This window comes from Cricetulus griseus, chromosome 2 (genome assembly GCF_003668045.3).
Source record: "Cricetulus griseus strain 17A/GY chromosome 2, alternate assembly CriGri-PICRH-1.0, whole genome shotgun sequence".
NCBI lineage: Eukaryota > Metazoa > Chordata > Mammalia > Rodentia > Cricetidae > Cricetulus > Cricetulus griseus.
In genome coordinates, this window is record NC_048595.1 from 99,860,564 (window position 1) to 99,878,733 (window position 18,170).

An 18,170-nucleotide genomic window follows, 5' to 3' on the forward strand; every position below is an offset into this window, starting at 1 on the left:
GGACGCTCGCAGAGCTGACCCGCGGCTCGGCTCCCCACCCCCGGGGGGTGGCCTCCGGCGTCCTCGAGGGCCCGGGGTCGGGGCCGGGACCTAGGTAGGAGTTCAGGCCTGGGCGACTCCGGGCTGCGCTGAACCGGCGATAAGCAGGCCCCGCGGCGTCCTCGGCGTGACGCTGGTCAGACGCTCCGCCCCACGCCCCATGCGATTGGTCCCTCTCAGCAAGGCCCGCCCTACCCAATTTTATTGGCCTCTAACTTAACCCTGCTGGGCTACTTACCTGAGAGCCTCGGTCTCTCTCTAACCACAGAGCGCGGGTGACCTCTCAGGTCTCACAGCTTCCAGCGAACAGCAGAATGATACAGGAACCTTCCAGAAACTCACAATACCAGGTCCTCTCAGACCATGTTCCTCCCACTTCTATGCACAGCCTACACAGAGACTCGCCCAACTAAGGTCCCAACTAGATCCAAAGCAGCCCCCTCAGAAAACCTCACCCACGCAGATGACCCAGGCTACTGTTGCCATGGAGACTACTGGGCGTTCCGGTTGCCCTGGAGACCGATTCCCGCCCCCTCCCGGCCTGGGTTCTAAAGGCTTCAGTCAACTACATCCTTCATCCGCCCTGGACCTCTCTTGTCCCTTCCCTTTACTGTCCTTCCTCAAATCGGGCCAGAGTCCCTTTGCGGAGGTCTGCAGATGCCCAAGTCTCCCCAACAAACTTAACAACAAGACCTCTCACTTAGCAACTGCAGCCTGGCTCATCAAAAGCAAAACGATTCATTCCCTCGGTCAGGACCAATACTTCCCCCTCCAACCCAGGTGAAGATCCTGACCTAAGAAAGGACTTGCAACCACCAAGCCTAAGTCCAGAGGTATGTAGTTTTTCCACGGCCCTCCACCCCAACCCTGTATTCCATCCCTTCTCCTAACACCTTCTGCCCCCTTCTACTTTTCATCATTATCCCACCCACCCACTTTCTCCCCACCATCCTACCTCTGCCCCTTCCCTACTTTGCCCTTTAGAAAGACTCCAATTAGCCTAATTACTTTTTTTGCCTTTAGTTTTATTTTATGTATATGGATGTTTTGCCTGCATGAATATCTGTACACTGTGTGCACAAGGTACCTGTGGAGGCCAGAAAAGAGGGTCAGATCCCTTGGGGCTGGAGTTAAAGACAATTGTGAGCTGCCATATGGGTTTTGGGAATTGAACCCAGGTCCTGTGCTGAACCATCTCTCTAATGAGCTTAAAGTGTAACACCTTAAGATAGCTACTGTCTCTGATGCATAGGGAAAACTAGGGAGCCATGAAACACAAGAACCCTCAGGTAGCACGTGCAGATGATGACAGAGTCTGTTTTGGAAGGCCGCATGGTGGCACTAGCCTGTAATCCCAGTACTTGGGAAGCAGAGGCAGGAGAATTGCTACCTGTTCAAAGCCAGTTTGGTCTATATAGCAAATTCTAGGCCATCCGGGACTATATAGTGAGACCCTGTCTCAAAAGACCAAGGGTTGAGGTTGTAGCTCAGGGATAGAGCACTTGGCAGCATACAAAGGCTGTCACTCAGTCCTTAGCACCAGAAGGGTGTCAGGCATGATCGTAACAGACCTTGATTGTCAGGGCCAAGAAACTTGGGTGTGATCCTTTAGTATGAGTCAGAATGTTTTGTGTGTTCAAAATATCTTGCTGGAAGGGGAAAGAGAGCTTCCCTCTTGGATCTTCCTAGCGTAAATTAGGCATCCTCCCTTTCCACATCATCTGGGAGATAAGTCATTCATATTGTCACTGTGTGTCACATTGTCTCTTTCCTAAGCTCACCTGGTCCCAATGCTCAGCATGGTGCCTGAGTAAAGTGTTGGTTTAGGCTCTTTATGAAATGTAGGTTTCATAGATGAATGACAGAATGGAGAAATACATTGGGGATGGTAGTGGAGAGAGGCAATGCTATTTCACAATCAAGTGGACGATCATAAGAACATGAACCAAGTGGAGGGAATACAGAGAAAGGGATACATTTAGGGAGTGTTTGGAAGATGTACTTCCAAAGTCAGTTTCTGAAGCCTGAGGAGCATCCACTTGGAAATTTCTGGCATGAAGCATCTAAAGCACAAGGGAAAAAAGAGATCTGAGTTAGTGATGTGGATTTAGAAGTCAACAGTAACCGGGCATGGTGATGCACTTTTATAATACCATGCTCAAGAGTCTGAGGCAGGAGACCTATGAGTTCAGACCAGCTTGAGCTACATAGAAATCTAGCAGGGGATATATAATAAAACTTTGTTTTGAAAGGGAAAAAGGAGGAGAGAAAGAGACAGAGACAGAGACAGGGACGGAGAATGAGAATGCATACATAGCACGTAGTTGGAATCAGTTGAAGCCTTGAACGTGAATGAGGCCAGGGGAGGAGGTGTGAACCTGGACAAAAGCAGAGTACAGACAGTCCTGCTGTGTACCCTGTGGCATTCTCCTGTACTCCTGGAAGCCAACCCCCAATTCTGGCTTCCTCTTCAGACTCTGGCACTCCACGGCTATAACTCCACAGTCCTAAGACATGCCCCAGACTCTGCCCCTTGATTGGCCAAGTAGCTTGTTGGGGCTCCCTCCTGGGACGTGGTCCTCTGCTACATCTACTGAGAGGCTTCTGGAAGATCCTGTCTTTCCATCTTTAAATTTCAGCTCCCTACCAACCCTACAGTAGTGTGCCATGTGAGGGCACATGAGGGAACCTCCTGGCACTGCACCCTGAAACCCATAATTCTTCTTTCTTCCTTCTGATGCCTTAGGTGCACTAATAAATTTTCCCTTATCCTATAACATCTGTGAGTCCTGGGACTCTGCCCTGACTTACAGACCCTCCAGCTTCAACCTAATGAAGCCTGTACCTTATTCTACCACTAGATGGAAGCAAATGAGATCGCAGAAGGTCCTCAGGCCACCGAGGATGCAAAGAGACCCTCCTTAAAGGACCCCTCTGCTGAAGACCTGAAGGAACCCACTACCCCTGAACCTGCCTTGGAGCTTTCCAGCTCACAGACAACTTTACAACCTCCTGAATACAAAGTCCTTTTTGTGACATCTACTTCACCAAATCAGACTGAGGCCCCTGAGGGCCTCCAGGAGTCTTCTCTCTCTGAATCGCCTTCAAAGTCCTATGAGGCTAAGGACTCATCCCAGGAGTCCTTAAAGGCCCAATTACCTGAAAGTCATTCAAAGTCTTCCCAGTCTGTGACCTCTCTAGAAAAAACCACCAGTGAGACCCCTTTGGAGAGCCCTGCAGATGAGATTTATATCTCTAAGGTCCAAAAATCTTCTCTTGGATCCTCACAGACAGACAATATCCCTTCGTCTTCCCCGTCTCCCCATAAGATTTCTTTTGATGAAGCCCCCCAGACCCAGGTCCCCAAATATGAGCTCTACCCACAGCACCCCTTTTCAGGGCCTTCTACCCAGGCCAACGTGGACACATCTGCAGAGCAGGAGGAGGCAAAGGAGGATGAGTTGATAGCGGGGACTAGTGACGGCACTGCTCATGCAGCTTCGCCTGAGTCTCATGGGAGCAAGAAGAAGGAGAAAAGAGTCAGTGGTAATTGTTCCTGCCTTTCCCCTGTCCCTGTGACTCTTGCACTGTCCTTGACTTACCCAGAAGTTGGGGGATTGGGCTACTCTTGCATATGGCTCCTCTTAGTTTTAAGGGCCTTTCACTGCCCCCCTGGTTACTCAGCCCCTCCTTTCCCAGGTTATACAAGCCGCCCAGTAGTCCCTGCTAAGAGGGCAGATCTGGTAAAGGCAATGCACAGAGAGCAATTTGGTGCTCAAATGAACAATCTTTTCCAATGGGAGAAGGATCCAGCCCTGAAGGCCATCCAGACAGGTGAGCTCTAGTGGCCTTCCAGAGACCTGAAACAGGCCCATGGACAGCTTCCAGTCCAACAGATTTGAGAACCTGCCCCTTCGATGTGGAAATGGCCATGTCACCTGCCTGGAATCTGGAAGGGGAACAGGTGGGCTAGCCTGAAAACAGTGGAGACTTCATATGGAGTCTAAGTAGCAATAGAGGGGTGTACTAAAGTAACTAAAATTGTTACCAACAGAAGAGTTTCGGCCAGCCCTATATCTAGCACCCAGATAGTCTATGCCAGAACAACCCTAAGGCAGAGGTAGCCCCAGGACCTTGGGCAGTCTCTAAGAGCCTTATTCTCATATGGATATGGAAAAAGATTTTGGTCCTTTTACTCCATTAAAGACTGTCACTTATGCATGCCAGATCCATGACCATATGAGTACCCAAAACCCTTGAGGGTCTCCATCAAAGAAGATATATATGCCCTAATAACCCTGTTGAGTTCAAGTCCCAGCTCAGATTTAGTAACTCCATTTTGAGACAGGGTTTCATGTAGCCTAGGCCATGAGCCTAGCCTCAAACTTCCTACAGTCAATGATGACCTTTAAGGATGATCTTGAACTTCTGACCCTACTTCTACTTCCTGAGTGCTGGGGTTACATGTGTGTGCCACCACATCTGGTTTTACATGGTGCTGGGGTTTTGTGACTTCTAGACAAACACACTACCCACTGAGCTATATCTAATGAGAACTCTTGGTAGTCCTGTGAGTGGAAGCTGCATCTGTGTAATGGGTGTGCAGATGAGCTGTGTAAACACATGACACACTGTGTGTAAGCATGTCTACCTGTGTGATTGGATGTCACCATCTTAAGGATTATTAATCTCAGTAGGAAAGCCACTCTGATCCTCTATGATTCTGAGCTGTCTAGATGAATCCAATAGAAAACACTGCATTTGCTCAGGCCTCTCATACTTCTCTTCTGCTTATGATGGAAGTATGACTACATCAACAGCACCAAGACATAAAGACAACCAAAAAATCCTGTATTCGTATCCTCCTCTATGTAATTTACCCACCCTACTTCCATGCCCCCTTCCCTTCATCTCTGTTTCTGAGTTTCCACTGATAGTGAAATCTCTGTTTGGTTATGTTAACATCCATTACTGTTACATTTCTCTTGCAAATACATCTTCTGTCCAGCCCCCTCTTTACTCTTTTAGATCCTCCTGTTCACTCCTTATTCTTCAAGACCTCTGTATTTCTTCTTTGTTATAAATGCCTGTGTTTTCCTGCTTAAACGACTAGTTTGTGTACTCAGTCCTACACAAAGATATTTGTGGTCTGTATCCTTCTGATGTTGAAGATCTTGAGTCAAGACTTCCTAAGAATATATGTGATGTGCAGATAAATTTGAATTGTGAGACTTTCCAAAAATTCTTTCAACAAACAGTTATGCACCAACTAAATGCCAACTGTTGAGCTGTAGTTGTGTAAGCAGTGGGGCAAGAAAGGTCTCAAGGATAAACCTTGCCCCTCAATTGCACAGTGAGACCCCACCTTAAAAAAAAAAAAACAAATAACAAAGATCCCTCAGACAATATGTTCTCTAATAAGCAATGCCAATAAGTAAAATGACCATTTGACAAATGACAATTTGTTTAGGAAACAAATTGTTATGCCCAGAGTCCTGCAGAGACAGAGGAGAGAGGCACCCAGTTGGGGATGCTAGAGTAATGATAAGCATTGGAAGGAAAGATTGCTGAAGCTAATATCTGTGAGATGGTAAGAAGAGATAATCAAGGTGAGTATGGTGGTGCACAACTATGAACTTGGAAGGCTCAGGCTGGAGGATCTCAAGTTTGAGGCTATCACAGTCTACATGGTAAGTTCCAGGCCAGCCTGAACTGCACAATAAAAGGAGCCTATCAAAATAAAATTTTAAGTAAAATAAAAGGGATATGACAAGACAAGGAATCTTAGGGAACTGTAGTGTTTTGCCTTGTTCAGGAATGTTGGTGGGGGCACTAATTCTACTCTGGAAATTGAGAATTGTGCGGGGATTTTTGTGCCAATGTGGAGTCATAGTTACATCCCAAGGGTACCTGAGAATCACCAAGATATTTTAAAATAGGACAATTAACAGATTTGTGTTTTAAATGATCACTCTGGCACCAGAGAAAGCAAGATTGAACACAGGAAGACTCCACTGGTAATAATCAAAAAGTCACTGGGTGACAGTAGAGACAGATGGAAAGGTCCAGGAAGCACTAACAAGGCAAACCTGATTATTGGATTGCTAGGTGTGTAGAGTAATTAAGAAATGTTAAATACCTCGAGTGACATCATCTAGGTTTTTGGATTGTCTGAGTGAAGTGAAAACAGATTTGGAGCACATACAAACCTGGTGAACTGAGGACAAAGGTTGAGAGGTTTTGAGGTGAAATCTGGGTAAGTGTTTAATGGAACATGCTGGTGAGAATGTAATAAGACAGGTGGTCCTGTGACTCTAAAGCCCAGGAGAGATCTAGGATGGAGATGCATCCTCCATGTAAAGACAGCTGTATGCAGTAAAGAAACCTAGAAATCAATAGTTGGTATAAAGCATGGCTATGCAAGCTATACCGAGTCAGAACAGCATCCAAGATATCATCTCTTCTGTCTGCCTAGTCCACTTCTAACAGGAAAAGAGTTTGGAATCAGAAAATGGAGTCCTGAGCCAGAAGCCAGTTTCTCCACTTTAAGGGCACAGAACAGAACAGAACAGAACAGAACAGAACAGAACAGAACAGAACAGAACAATAGAATCTGGGGTATTCTTTCCAGCCTCTATTCAAACACTGTATCTGAATGTTAGAACTGATTCCCTCGTCCGTGCTTAGACTGACCAAGCTTTGATCTTCAGGCAAACTCGGATTATTGTCTGCACATCACCTGCTCAGCCACTGTGTTCAGCTTTTGTAGAGTTCAGAATTCCTCTCATGGAGTCCTGGCTCCCACTCACCCATTGTGACTTTACTTCTCCCTGTGCTCTCAACCAAACATTCCAGGTACAGCAGGGTCCTGGCACTGGAAGCAGCCAAGACAAAAGCCACACCTGAACAGGTTTTAGAACCTTATGCACTATGGGTAAGATAAGAACACCTGGCCTGAAGCACAGAACTGTGGATTGCTACTGAAGGAACGTATTTGTTTTCAGTCAGACAGTCTATATTCTCTGACATCTCTTTCATGGCAGGATTAGAGATATGGATGAAAATATAGATCCTTCTCTTGTGGGGAAGCCAGGGACAACTTTTAGAAGAGGTGACATATCTGTTGAGGCCTCTAACAGCTACAGTACCCCAGGGGGACTCAAGCAAGATTCTGAACAAGAATTGGGATTCTCTCTGCTCTCATAAAGAATGAGAAGATAAATAGTAGGTGCTGTCCTGTTTTCCTGTCACCTATTAGCCCTGCCCTTGACTTGTGATAGGGCTTGCCATGAAGCTGGATTCTTTGGGACCCCACTGCTAAAACCAGGAACTTGTAGCCACCTGCTAGTGCCTGTATTCGAGGATACTAGCCTCACTTTCCTTTCAATATTTATTTATTTATTTTGGTCTTCCAGCCATGACTTCTGGCCTGCCCCCTTTCTCCTGATCTCTAGAGAGCCATCAGCCATCAGCCACCCTTCCTCAGGATCATAGAGGGCATTAGTTACATAACACCAGGACACAGAAGGGATAACATAGGTGTCAGCCTGGAGAGTTGGGGACAGGCTTCCTCCTACTTCTTGGCACCAGTCAAGCTTTCACCTTTTCACAAACTGTCCAGCTTTCACCTTTTCTCCAAGTCCTTCACTAATAATTCTCCTCAGGAGCCAGTCCCTATCACCTACTACCCACATGACCAGTTATCTTCTCTCTTGCTCTCCATAAACATTTCACAAAGGTTGAACTAGCATGGAGTGGGGAGAAGGTAAGACACTTTATAGTTACCAGAGCCTTGTGTCCATCTTCGGTGTCATCTGTCATCTCCCTGCTCTGAAACCAGAGACAGCCTTTGGTTATCTTGGTTAGACTGACAGACATGGGGTGGATTCTGAGATAGGAAGGGGAACGATGATACTTTGGAATGATAAAACTAATGAAAAAAGTCTAAGGGCCAGAAGTAAGGGCTCTCTAGTGGAGACAGACATAGCAGGGTGTGGTGGGAGGTTCCTCACCCCCACTCCAGGGCATCAGGACACTTGTAGGGAACTTAGGATTTTTTGTTTGTTTGTTTTCATTCTTCCCTATTAATCCCTCTATATGTAGGTCTCTACATTGGCTGGCGCTGCCCCCATTACTTATGGGACTGTTTCCGGATTGGAGATGAGTCCAAGTGCTTTTGTGGACATTTGTTTAAAGAACACCAGATCATCTCAGGTAGGAAAGAAGTTGCCAGACTTGTCAAGTATGGAGGGGCTACTGTACTCTTTCATGTCTTAAAGAAACAGAGAGAGACAGAGACAGAAAGACAGAGAGATGAACGTGGATTAGGAATGTGCCTGCATTGGGAGGCCAGGTTCTTCCAGGTGCTGGCCTAATTCTCCACCACCCCCATTCTCCTAGATCTGTCAGCACCCTGCAGTGTGAGCCAGTGCAGGTGCCTCATGTTTTGTTTCATCCCATCACGCCCAGAGGAGGTGGGTGAGTTCTGGCTTAAGAGACGGAGCACCTTTGATCCCAAAGCCTGGAGAGCCCAATGTCGTTGTAAACATACTCATGAAGAACATGCAGCCACCGGAGCTCATCCCTGCAGGCACCATGGTAACTTCTAGTACAAAGGGGTGTTTGTGTGGGGAGAAGCAGATTTAAGAGGAACATGTCAGTTCATGGGATGCCATTAATTCCTTATATTCTTCTTGGTGCATTTTTGCCATAGGGTGTTGCTGCAACTGTTTCGAGTCGAATTTCCTCTGTGCAGCCTGTGACCGGCGCTGGGAAGAACATGAGACTTTCTTCGAGACTGAAGAGACCAGGCGAAGAGGAGGGAGACCTTACGGTGAGGGAACAACCTGGGACAGGACCATGCCAGCATCTGTAATCAGAAGGCCATACAGAAAGGCACTCCCACCCTCCCTCATCCTCTTCAGGTGTTACATCCCCAGCCCACCCCACATCCCATGCCTGCACTGCCTTCCATCCCCAGAAGCAGACTATGTGCCTTTTGCAGAGATGCCTGCCCTCCGAGATGTCATCCTCACCAACTCTGACCTTGAGGCCCTCCAGAGGCAGGGTGTCTCTGGCCAGCCCAGTTCCCACCCTAGATCCCCTGCACTCCCTGGCCCAAGCAGCCTCCAGCCTGGCCCTAAACCTGACCCCCATACCTGACCCTTTCACCTCTGCTCTTCCCTCCTACAGGGACAGACACTGTCAACAACTGGCACAGGCCTTTCTGAGCCTGGCCAAGATCAACAATAAAAGTGGACGCCAATAGAATCTGACCTGGCTCTATATGGGACAGGTAGCATCAAGACTCAATTTAGAGTCAGCTCTAACTACAGGCAAGAGACAGCACCAAGCAGAATGAAGGCTGACTCCAGCCATCTTCCTCTATCATGGCCATTCAAGTTGCCAGCCCTGACACTAGGAGACTAGCTTCAAGAATGACAAGGAGGAGGAATGCTTGAACAATAGAATAGGCAGTGATTTCAGATGTAGCTGGGGTTCCATAAGGCAAAGGCATTACAATTAGTAGGTGTTTGGAGGCTTTGGACAGTGTGGTTTCACACTGGCGTGGTGGAAGTGAACACCAAATATCCACTAATTTGAAGGAGTCTCTTCAAGGAGCTTGGGTAAGAAGTAGAAGAAAGAAATCAGACAGTACCCAGGCTGTAAATGTAGGGTCACCTTGCCACTGAGCCCTAGGAGTGAAACTTGAAAGTTGCCAACTTTTTAAGAAGGAAAGGGGGGAGAAGCTCATATACAAAAAGACCTTGAAGGATGCGGAAGGAAGAAGAGATGCCTGGCAAGACAAGATCTCAGACGTGGAAACAAGGAGTGAGGATGAGGCAGAGGTGAAGGTATTTGCTCCAATGAAGAGAGACTTCATTTCTTAAGACAAAGAAGGGGGTAAGAGCTGCAGAAAGTAGGACCTCCTAGAAGTTCCGCTCTGGTGACATTATATATTCTCTGTGAAGCAAGAAAGGAATTAATGGGGAATAGGAGACTGGAAGAAAAAGGTGAGCGCTGGGGAAGGCTAATGTGGGGAATCAGAGAAAACCATGACAAGCATGTAGTTTAGGATTTATTGTGGTTGGAAGTGAGAATCTGGTTAGAGAAGAGAGGCAAAACTATTTAGGCCAATGGCTGCTGACGGAATGGTATCGGGACAGTGAGGAAAAGAAGGCAAAAGCAATGAGCCTGAAGATGCGAAGGTGTGGTGCACTGGGGAGAAGTGATGCGGGGAAACAGCTGCTATCGCGGGAATAAGAACTCTCTAGTGAGGTTCAGGAGCAGGTGTGCTGGCATGGACTGCAACACAGGACAGTGATGGGGTCTGCAGAGCATGCAGCTTTCAGAAAGCAGCTGCAGGTGATGGCGAGTGTTTTGAATAAGGAGGCTGTAATCTGCATCAAAATTGTGAATAGCAGGGAGTAAGAGAACTCCATAGGTGATTTTATGGCATAGGACAGGCTGACACTGGTGGGTTTTGTGATGCCAGGTTCCCTCTTTGGGCCTCAGTTGCTAGATCTATGACAGGAATAACCTGTGTTGCCTGCACTCCATAAAAACCCAAATAAATATTCAGCTTGGCAGCTCAGTGCCCCCTAGATTTCCACCCTCTTCTCATCTCAGCTCCACTGATCTCTTGCCCTTCTCTGGGGCAACTTTCAAGTTTCACTCCTAGGGCTCAGCGCCAAGGTGACCCTACATTTCCTGATATTTAGAAAGGGTCATCTGTCTTCACAAAGGAAGGGATGCAGTCTAGATTGCTAGGACCCCAGAGCAAAATTTATGATCACATGTCATCCCTTGGAATAAGAAAGGGCTAATAGTATACCTGTGTAAGGCTGGAGAGATGGCTCAGAGTTAAGAGCACTGTCTGCTCTTCCAGAGGTCCTGAGTTCAATTCCCAGCAACCACATGGTGGCTCACAACCATCTGTAATGAGATCTGGTGCCCTCTTCTGGCCTGCAGGGATACATGCAGACAGAAAATTGTATAAATAAACAAATCTTAATATATATATATATTATCTGTGTAAAAAAGAGTGCTAATATTCCAGAAGTTTATCAACATTGGTTGTATGTGCTGTGGTACTCATATTAAAATAATTCAATTATAGAAGAATTACTGTGATCAGGTCATTGGGGACATGCTGTATAGTCATTGCAAAGTATATAAACTATACTAATTTGAAAAATATAAGAGATAATAAGCATGCCGTTTATTACTATATATAAGAAAATGGAAAAGTGAAACACCAAATATTCAACAATTATTGAGCATTTATTTATATAACAGGTCATGTACAAAAACAAAACAGCTTCTGAAGACATAGGGGTAATTTACACTATTGTGCCAGACCAGAACTCACCAGATGGTGAGTATTTGGGGGGATACTGATGTATTTTGCTATGTAGACCAGGCTGGCCTGGAATGCATGAGTGATCCTTCTGCCTATGCCCCTCAAGCGGAATACTCCGTTTCTTATTTTAAAAATATAAAGAAATGGAGAGACGGTTCAGTGCTTGAGTGTTTGCCACTCTTATAGAGTACTGAAACTTGGTTCACCTCTGGTGGCTCACAAGCACCTGTATATAACTCCAGCTCTACAGAGTCTCTGACACTGTCTTGTGTGTGGCCTCTGCAGGCACCCACGTGGACTTACACAGACACACACATACACAGAAATCTCTAGGTGCTGAGGAGATGGCTAAGAAGTTAAGGGCTCTTGGAGAGCACTGGAACTCAGCTACCAGCACTCAGATCAGGTTCCCAACAGCCTGTAATTCCAGCTCCAGGTCATCCTATGCCTTCTAGCACCCATGGACACCTTCACTCACATGCATATAACCCACAAGCAGACACATACACAATAAAAAAAAAAAAGTACTACACAAAGCAAACTTGCTGCCTCACAGAGCTAACGGCACCCCACACCACTTATGAAGTGAAAAACAAACAAACAAAAAACTAATGTACAGTACAATATACATAGGATGGTCCTATCACCTGTTTAAGGGGGGTGAGGGGAAATGCCCTGAAAACATGCATAGTATTGATGTAAATGGGAGCAAGAACATAAAACAAATTGACGGAAATTTTTAAAAATACTTCCATACAATATGCTTTAGATCTTTGAAGTGGTTAAAGAACTGAAATGGTTACGAACCTACCCTACAGATCCCAGTTCACGTTTAGCCCCGCCCGTATGACTTCTGGAACCAATAAACAACGAATATCTTCAGAATCCCGCCCTCCTGGCCAAAGCGGAGACGAGTCTGCACTACTTTTAGCCTTTTGTGCAGCAGGTGGCGAGGCCCGGTCCTCTTCCAGTGGGGGGCAGAGCTAAGAAGGAACAGGCCTCCAACGAGCAGGTCCCACCCACTCAGGATCCTCGACCAAAGCTTGGTCAAGGTGGTGAACCTGAGCCCATTAGGAAAAAAATCCTACCCCCAGATTTAGTTCTTCCAATGCCGTGGGAATATATCTAGAGCGAAACTAAGGGATCCAATGGAAAAAGAATTTACACACCACTAAACAAAAATTGGCCTTGCTTTGGCAGAGGCAGCCAATGAGCTGCACGGAGGGATCCTCCCCCAACCGAACGCAGCCAATGGGGCTGCGCCTGCAAGGCGGCCGGCTCCGGGAAGATGGCTGCTGCCGTGCTGCTGGCAGTGGGTTTGCACACCGCGCGCAGAACCGTGGCGGCCGCGTGGCCCCGGGGGGCGCAGGTGAGAAGCAGCAGGAGGGAAGAGGGGGCTTGCAGGCACTGGCGCATTCCGGGACCCGCACGCGTCGCAACTCCTTGCAGAACCACTGCCTTTCCCAAGGGTCAATTTCAGGGACTCTGCGGTCGTGACACCAAGAAGCGATCTGGCTTCCCGGAACAGCCGGGGCATACCGGTTGGGACCGAGCTGGTGGTGGTGATGGCAAGGAGCGTCCTCCGGCCCGCCTCTGCCGTGCCCCCCCCACGCCCCCGGAAGTGAGCTCTCCCTCTGGGAGCTAGCCGGCTGTTCTCGAATCTCTAGCCCTGTAATGCGTGCTGGCATTCATTGCTCTTTCATCTTCCACATTTTTCAGCAGTGATTTAATTTATCCCACAGTTTCGCATCAGTGTAACGCACTGATCCCGGCCTTCTGAACCGGAGGGAAACTGGGATAGTCTCCTGTCCCCTATGATAGAGCCGAGTTCACTTAGCTGAATTCTTACATAACTCCTCTGATTCTAGTTACTAGAATTAAAATCCAGGGTAAGAAGCCGAGCGTGGTGGCACATGCCTGTAATCCCAGTATTTAGGAGACTGAGGCAGCAAAATTACCAGGGCTTCAGCAGCCTGGCCTGACTAACAACAGGCAAGCTGCACAATAAGATATCAAATGTGACACCCAAATGAGAGATCAGCCAGTATCAGATAGCACGAATATATTTCAAAACAAAACAGAACAAAACAAAAAGGCTTAAAGATCAGACAACGCATGATAGAAATAAGTGGAAAGGTAATGAAGAGCTTCAAGCTCTCCTAGGACGGGATTGAAACCATTCTTTGAAGCTCTCAGGGATTTATCTGATGTGTTTAATGGTAACATAGGAACTGAGACCTTAATGTCATTTTGTTTGCTTTTGGGGATAGTGTCTTAGGTATCCCACACTAGCCTAGAGTTTCCTATGTAGCTAAGAATGGCAAGTTCCTGATCCTCCTGCCTCCCCATCCCAGGTGCTGCTGGCATTACAGATTTCTGGGTCCTTTTACCTGTACAATGCTAGATTTCTTTAGGCACATTTACAGGAACCAATTGCACTCCTAAATCCTTAATAGTAATTACTGTGTGTTCTATAACCAAGCTCACTCACCAGCATCTGGCCCACCCATTGCTACTCAGGCACTGAAATCCAGGGACTTTCCCTAAGGGGAACCATTAATAGCTTCTTAGAAGAATGAAGTTAGAAACACTCTTAGAGCCCAGCTTCTTCTAGTCCCAGATAAGTACATGGGAAATTACTGCCAGCTCTCTCCCTTGGGTTCACCCGGAAGGTCCGGGGAAATGCAGGTGTGACTGACGGGGGTGAAGTGGCCAAGGCCCAGAAAGCAGCTCCTGGAGGGGCAGCGCCAACCATCTTCTCCCGGATTTTGGACCGAAGCCTCCCAGCTGACATTCTATATGAAGACCAGCAGGTGAAATCCCCATAGGGTCTAACCCTCCTGAGAATTTCATAGGTGCCTTTGGGTCTGATGAAGTAACAGTGATCTCTCATCTGTCACTGCCCCCAGTGTCTAGTGTTCCGTGATGTGGCCCCTCAGGCTCCTGTGCATTTTCTGGTCATTCCTAAGAAGCCCATTCCTCGAATTAGCCAGGCTGAAGAAGAAGACCAGCAGGTGGGGAGAACAGGGCCAGAGGCCTGTCTGGGGGGAGCCCTGGATTAAGCTATGAAAGGAGCCACCTCTGTCCCTCTCCTCCCCCTGTAGCTTCTAGGACACTTACTCCTTGTGGCCAAGAAGATAGCAAAGGCTGAGGGTCTGAAAGATGGGTATCGGCTTGGTGAGTGATTTTTGTCCTTTGGTCTGCTCACCTATGAATCCCTGTTTCTCAGTGTGATCTTTAGTCTTTGACCTCTCCCGGTATACTGATCCCTAACCTCAAGCTCATTTCAGTGGTCAATGATGGGAAGATGGGCGCACAGTCCGTGTATCACCTGCATATTCACGTACTTGGAGGCCGACAGCTGCAGTGGCCGCCTGGCTAACCTGCCAGGTGACCTGGGACCACAGACCTGGATGTGTGGGTGGAGAAAGGGAAAAGAAATCCTATGGCATTAATAAACTTATTCCCCCTCAGTTTTGCATTCCTGTCTGAAATATGTAACAGATTTATACTACAAAGGTGAAAGAAAATTGATTCGGGACTATGATCTCTCTGACCATGGTCAGAATAAAAGATCATATGACCTAGTCGGGGCTTAAAGGAGTGCATAGGGCAGATCTGCTAGTTTCTAATGGTCCATTCTAGGTCAGACCTCTAGGGGGGAACTAGTAGAAATTGGTCTGGATGACAGGACAGAGATCTATCTACCATATTCCCTTTCCTTTTGCTGTTACCTCTTATCTATGTGTGCTGAGGATGGAACCCAGGACCTTGGACACACTGGACAACCACTCCTACCACTGGCTGCATTCTTAGACCCCACTTCATGTATTTTTTATCCTTAGACTGTAAAAGAAAAAAAAAAAAAAAAAAAAAAAAAAAGGCTGCTCTCCAACTTAGGGAATGAACCAAGTGAACAGGAGTTCATACTGATGAACTGTGCGTGTCTCCAATGCATCCCCATAAGTCACCCTTAGTCACAACGAATCAAGTTGGGCATGAAGCCTAGGGTTCAGACTAGTGGAACCCTGAAAGTCCAGGTGAGGCAGAATGGAGCTGAGACTTGGAGATCACCAAATCTAAGACTTCGCCCCTGGAGTGTTTATCTCCTGTCATACCCTCCATCTCGCTCCGCCCAGCTCTAGTTGTGCGCAGTCTCTTGGATTTATTTGCCGTCTCCATGGCAACCCGGTAGCTGGAGTCTGAAAATGGAGTCTACCGAGGAGTCTCCAGCGCGGTAAGGAGCCTTGGACAGGGGAACAAGGAAGGTCAACGGACTAATTTCGCAGCGATTTTGACATCCTTGACGTATGTGTTTCTTTCAGATCTTTAGAAGTACTGCCCAGCTCCGAAGGACTAGAGAGCACTTCAGAACCCGTTTTTTCTTCGAGTGGCAGTCCTAGGCCTGGCCTAAGGGGCGTAACTGCCCCAGATAGATTATATGCAGGGGCTCATAAGCCGTGTTCTGTGCCACCAGAGCACTCTTATGACAGTCTTTTCGAGGCTCCCTGCCCTAAATCCTATCAGACAGGCCACGGGAGCTTTGGCTATCAACCCCTCTATATTTCTTACATACCTCGGAATGTCTGGGCCACAGACCGCACAGACCGCAGTTCATCCCCTGTGCCTGGCTCTTCTTATCCTTGCGGTAGCTCTGGTCACAGCTCTGGTCCTGCCTTGGCCTCAGGCTCGGGCTCAGGCTCAGGCCCTGGCTCTGGCTCGGGTTCGAGTTCTACATATAGACCTGCCCCTGGCCCTGGCCCTGGCCCTGGCCCTGCCCCTGGCCTTGGCCCTGCCCCTGGCCGTGGCCCTGGCCCTGGCCCTTGTCCTGGCCCTGCCCCTGGCCGTGGCCCTGGCCCTGGCCCTTGGCCTTGTCCTGGCCCTGGCCCTGGCCCTGGCCCTGGGCCCTGGCCCTGTGGCCCTGGCCCTGGCCATGGCCCTGGCCCTGGCCCTGCCCCTGGCCATGGCCCTGGCCCTGGCCGTAGCCCTGGCCCTGGCCTGGCCGTGGCCCTGCCCTTGCCCTTGGCCCTGCCCATGCCCCCTGGCCCTGGCCCTGGCCCTGGCCCTGGCCCTGGCCCTGGCCCTGAGCCTGAGCCTGAGCCTGAGCCTGAGCCTGGTCTTGCCTCTGCACCTGGCCCTGCTATCCCTGAACCTAGGCATAAGGTCAGCTCCGCCGTTACTCAAGGGTTCATAAACATCCCACGAGATCTGTTCCCTAATGGTGAAATATGGAATCAGTACCGCAACTATGAGCCATACCAACAACCCTGGTCACCCCTGCAAATCGGAGAACCTGGAGTACGAGGGTCATGGAAACTCCCAGAGGTCGAAAGTAAACCTGAGATTGTCTGTAAAACACTGCCTCGTGGCCAGAGTCTCCTTCACAACTGGGAGGAAGAGGTATGAAGGTTTAGCTTGCTCCCCTTTCCCTGAAGGCCGGCCCCAGTTTCCTAGAGGAGCCAATAGTTTGTGATAGGGGTCAGAATGAGAAGGGAGTTCATAGTCACTGATCTTGTGGTCCACAGAGAGCCACCAACCACCTGGATCAAATCCCAATATTTCAAGATGGTTCTGAGAGTTACTTCTTTCGACACGGACACCAGGGACTGCTGACCATGCAACTTCAATCACCCATGTCGTCTAGCACCGTCCAGAAAGATTCATACGGACCCCCAACAAAAGCCTATCAGCCACTTCGAGGTGTGAAGCATGAGAGATGGGATCAGAAAGAGCCCAGTATGCAGAGGGAAAAAAAAAAAAAAAAAAAGCAGGACTTTCTGGTGGGACTGTGGACGGTTTGGTGGCTCTAAGGGCAAACGGCAAGATGTCCCTTCTCAACTTTGTTGCTGAAGCTGCTTCTTGACCAGATTCCTTTTTTTCCTACAGGGAAGCGTGAAGCTATGCTGGAGATGCTCCTGCACCACCAGATCCGGTGAGAGCCTGGGAAGAGGGAGGGAGGAAGGGGAGGGGAGGGGAGGGGAGGAGAGGGGAGGGGAAAACTGGGGCTGGCCTTGACCTCTCCCTGGCTACACAGTAAAGAGGTGCAGGCAGAGCAAGAACCTTCAAAGGTGCTCTTTGAAGCTGAGTCAGTAACACACCATGACTACAGAGCGAAGCTGGTACAAACAGGGCCTCCAGCCCCCACAAAGGTGAGAACCAGCCCACCCTACTTGTACAGCTGGGCTCTGCCCAGCAGCAGGAAAAGCACTAATCCAAAAATTGAGAAGCGAGGCAAAGACCAAGAGTTACTTAGTATCTCTTCCCTCACAGCCTCATGATTACCGCCAGGAACAGCCTGAAACGTTCTGGCTACAGAGAGCACCACCGCTACAGGTGTGTGGGGGTGACTAGGTATTGGGGGGAGCTTTTCTGTTCTGGCTTGGGGAAGGGTGGCATCTGTCCTTATCCTGACACTCCCTCCAGGGTAACATCAGGACACTGGACACACCGTTCCGGAAGAAGTGCAGCTTCTCAACACCAGTGCCCTTGTCTCTGGGGCAGCCTTTGCCTTATGATTTTGAGAATTCCCCCAACCAAGTGGAGTCAATGTCTTCGATTGCCTGTCAGGAAGGAGGGCAGGGGTGTGGAAAGACAAGGACAACTCCAGCCTAAGGGTTGAGGAGAGAAGTAGACATGGAATTTGGAGTCTATTTGTGTTCATACTGCAGAGGCAGGTGTGGGTTGAGCTAATTCTCTGTGCTTGATGAGGGGGTTACATAAAGCACTCTCCTGCTGAAGCTGCTGATTCATTGAGTCCATGAGTAGCTGT

The 18,170-nt window shown here is 48.4% G+C and overlaps 3 protein-coding genes and 1 long non-coding RNA gene across 4 annotated transcripts; 3 read left to right on the forward strand and 1 right to left on the reverse strand.

Annotated features, from left to right (window-relative positions):
* Window positions 1-9: 9 nt before the first annotated feature.
* Window positions 10-9,207, forward strand: Fam221b (family with sequence similarity 221 member B). Its single transcript, XM_035439906.1, has 6 exons — window positions 10-872; window positions 2,901-3,585; window positions 3,739-3,873; window positions 8,143-8,253; window positions 8,440-8,637; window positions 8,753-9,207. The coding sequence occupies exons 2-6, from the start codon at window positions 2,901-2,903 to the stop codon at window positions 9,199-9,201; spliced, it is 1,578 nt and encodes a 525-aa protein (XP_035295797.1). The 5' UTR covers window positions 10-872; the 3' UTR covers window positions 9,202-9,207.
* On the reverse strand, window positions 8,709-10,937 carry LOC113834386. Its single transcript, XR_003482891.2, has 2 exons — window positions 10,874-10,937; window positions 8,709-8,908 (listed from the first exon to the last, which is right to left on the reverse strand). It is a non-coding gene; the product is annotated as an uncharacterized LOC113834386 (long non-coding RNA).
* A 1,677-nt stretch (window positions 10,938-12,614) lies between these two features.
* On the forward strand, window positions 12,615-14,874 carry Hint2 (histidine triad nucleotide binding protein 2). The gene is made up of 5 exons (XM_027403229.2): window positions 12,615-12,770; window positions 14,074-14,214; window positions 14,311-14,415; window positions 14,506-14,578; window positions 14,692-14,874. The coding sequence occupies exons 1-5, from the start codon at window positions 12,690-12,692 to the stop codon at window positions 14,781-14,783; spliced, it is 492 nt and encodes a 163-aa protein (XP_027259030.1). The 5' UTR covers window positions 12,615-12,689; the 3' UTR covers window positions 14,784-14,874.
* Window positions 14,875-15,003: 129 nt separating this feature from the next.
* Window positions 15,004-18,138, forward strand: Spag8 (sperm associated antigen 8). The gene is made up of 8 exons (XM_035438692.1): window positions 15,004-15,638; window positions 15,727-16,228; window positions 16,388-16,801; window positions 16,927-17,101; window positions 17,288-17,333; window positions 17,436-17,550; window positions 17,672-17,734; window positions 17,825-18,138. Exons 1-8 carry the CDS (start codon window positions 15,610-15,612, stop codon window positions 18,011-18,013), a joined length of 1,533 nt encoding a protein of 510 aa, XP_035294583.1. The 5' UTR covers window positions 15,004-15,609; the 3' UTR covers window positions 18,014-18,138.
* Window positions 18,139-18,170: the final 32 nt, after the last annotated feature.

What these genes read in the sequence shown, in the direction of transcription:
- Fam221b (XM_035439906.1), top strand. Translation starts at nt 2,901, where the DNA reads ATGGAAGCAAATGAGATCGCAGAAGGTCCTCAGGCCACCGAGGATGCA. An exon ending in GAAGGAGAAAAGAGTCAGTG is followed by an intron (nt 3,586 to 3,738) that starts GTAATTGTTCCT and finishes CTCCTTTCCCAG; the next exon opens with GTTATACAAGCCGCCCAGTA. An exon ending in CCTGAAGGCCATCCAGACAG is followed by an intron (nt 3,874 to 8,142) that starts GTGAGCTCTAGT and finishes CTCTATATGTAG; the next exon opens with GTCTCTACATTGGCTGGCGC.
- Spag8 (XM_035438692.1), top strand. Translation starts at nt 15,610, where the DNA reads ATGGAGTCTACCGAGGAGTCTCCAGCGCG. An exon ending in GCCCTGGCCCTGGCCCTTGT is followed by an intron (nt 16,229 to 16,387) that starts CCTGGCCCTGCC and finishes CCTGGCCGTAGC; the next exon opens with CCTGGCCCTGGCCTGGCCGT. An exon ending in AGAGAGCACCACCGCTACAG is followed by an intron (nt 17,735 to 17,824) that starts GTGTGTGGGGGT and finishes CACTCCCTCCAG; the next exon opens with GGTAACATCAGGACACTGGA.
- Hint2 (XM_027403229.2), top strand. Translation starts at nt 12,690, where the DNA reads ATGGCTGCTGCCGTGCTGCTGGCAGTGGGTTTGCACACCGCGCGCAGA. An exon ending in TTCTATATGAAGACCAGCAG is followed by an intron (nt 14,215 to 14,310) that starts GTGAAATCCCCA and finishes CACTGCCCCCAG; the next exon opens with TGTCTAGTGTTCCGTGATGT. An exon ending in CTGAAGAAGAAGACCAGCAG is followed by an intron (nt 14,416 to 14,505) that starts GTGGGGAGAACA and finishes CTCCCCCTGTAG; the next exon opens with CTTCTAGGACACTTACTCCT.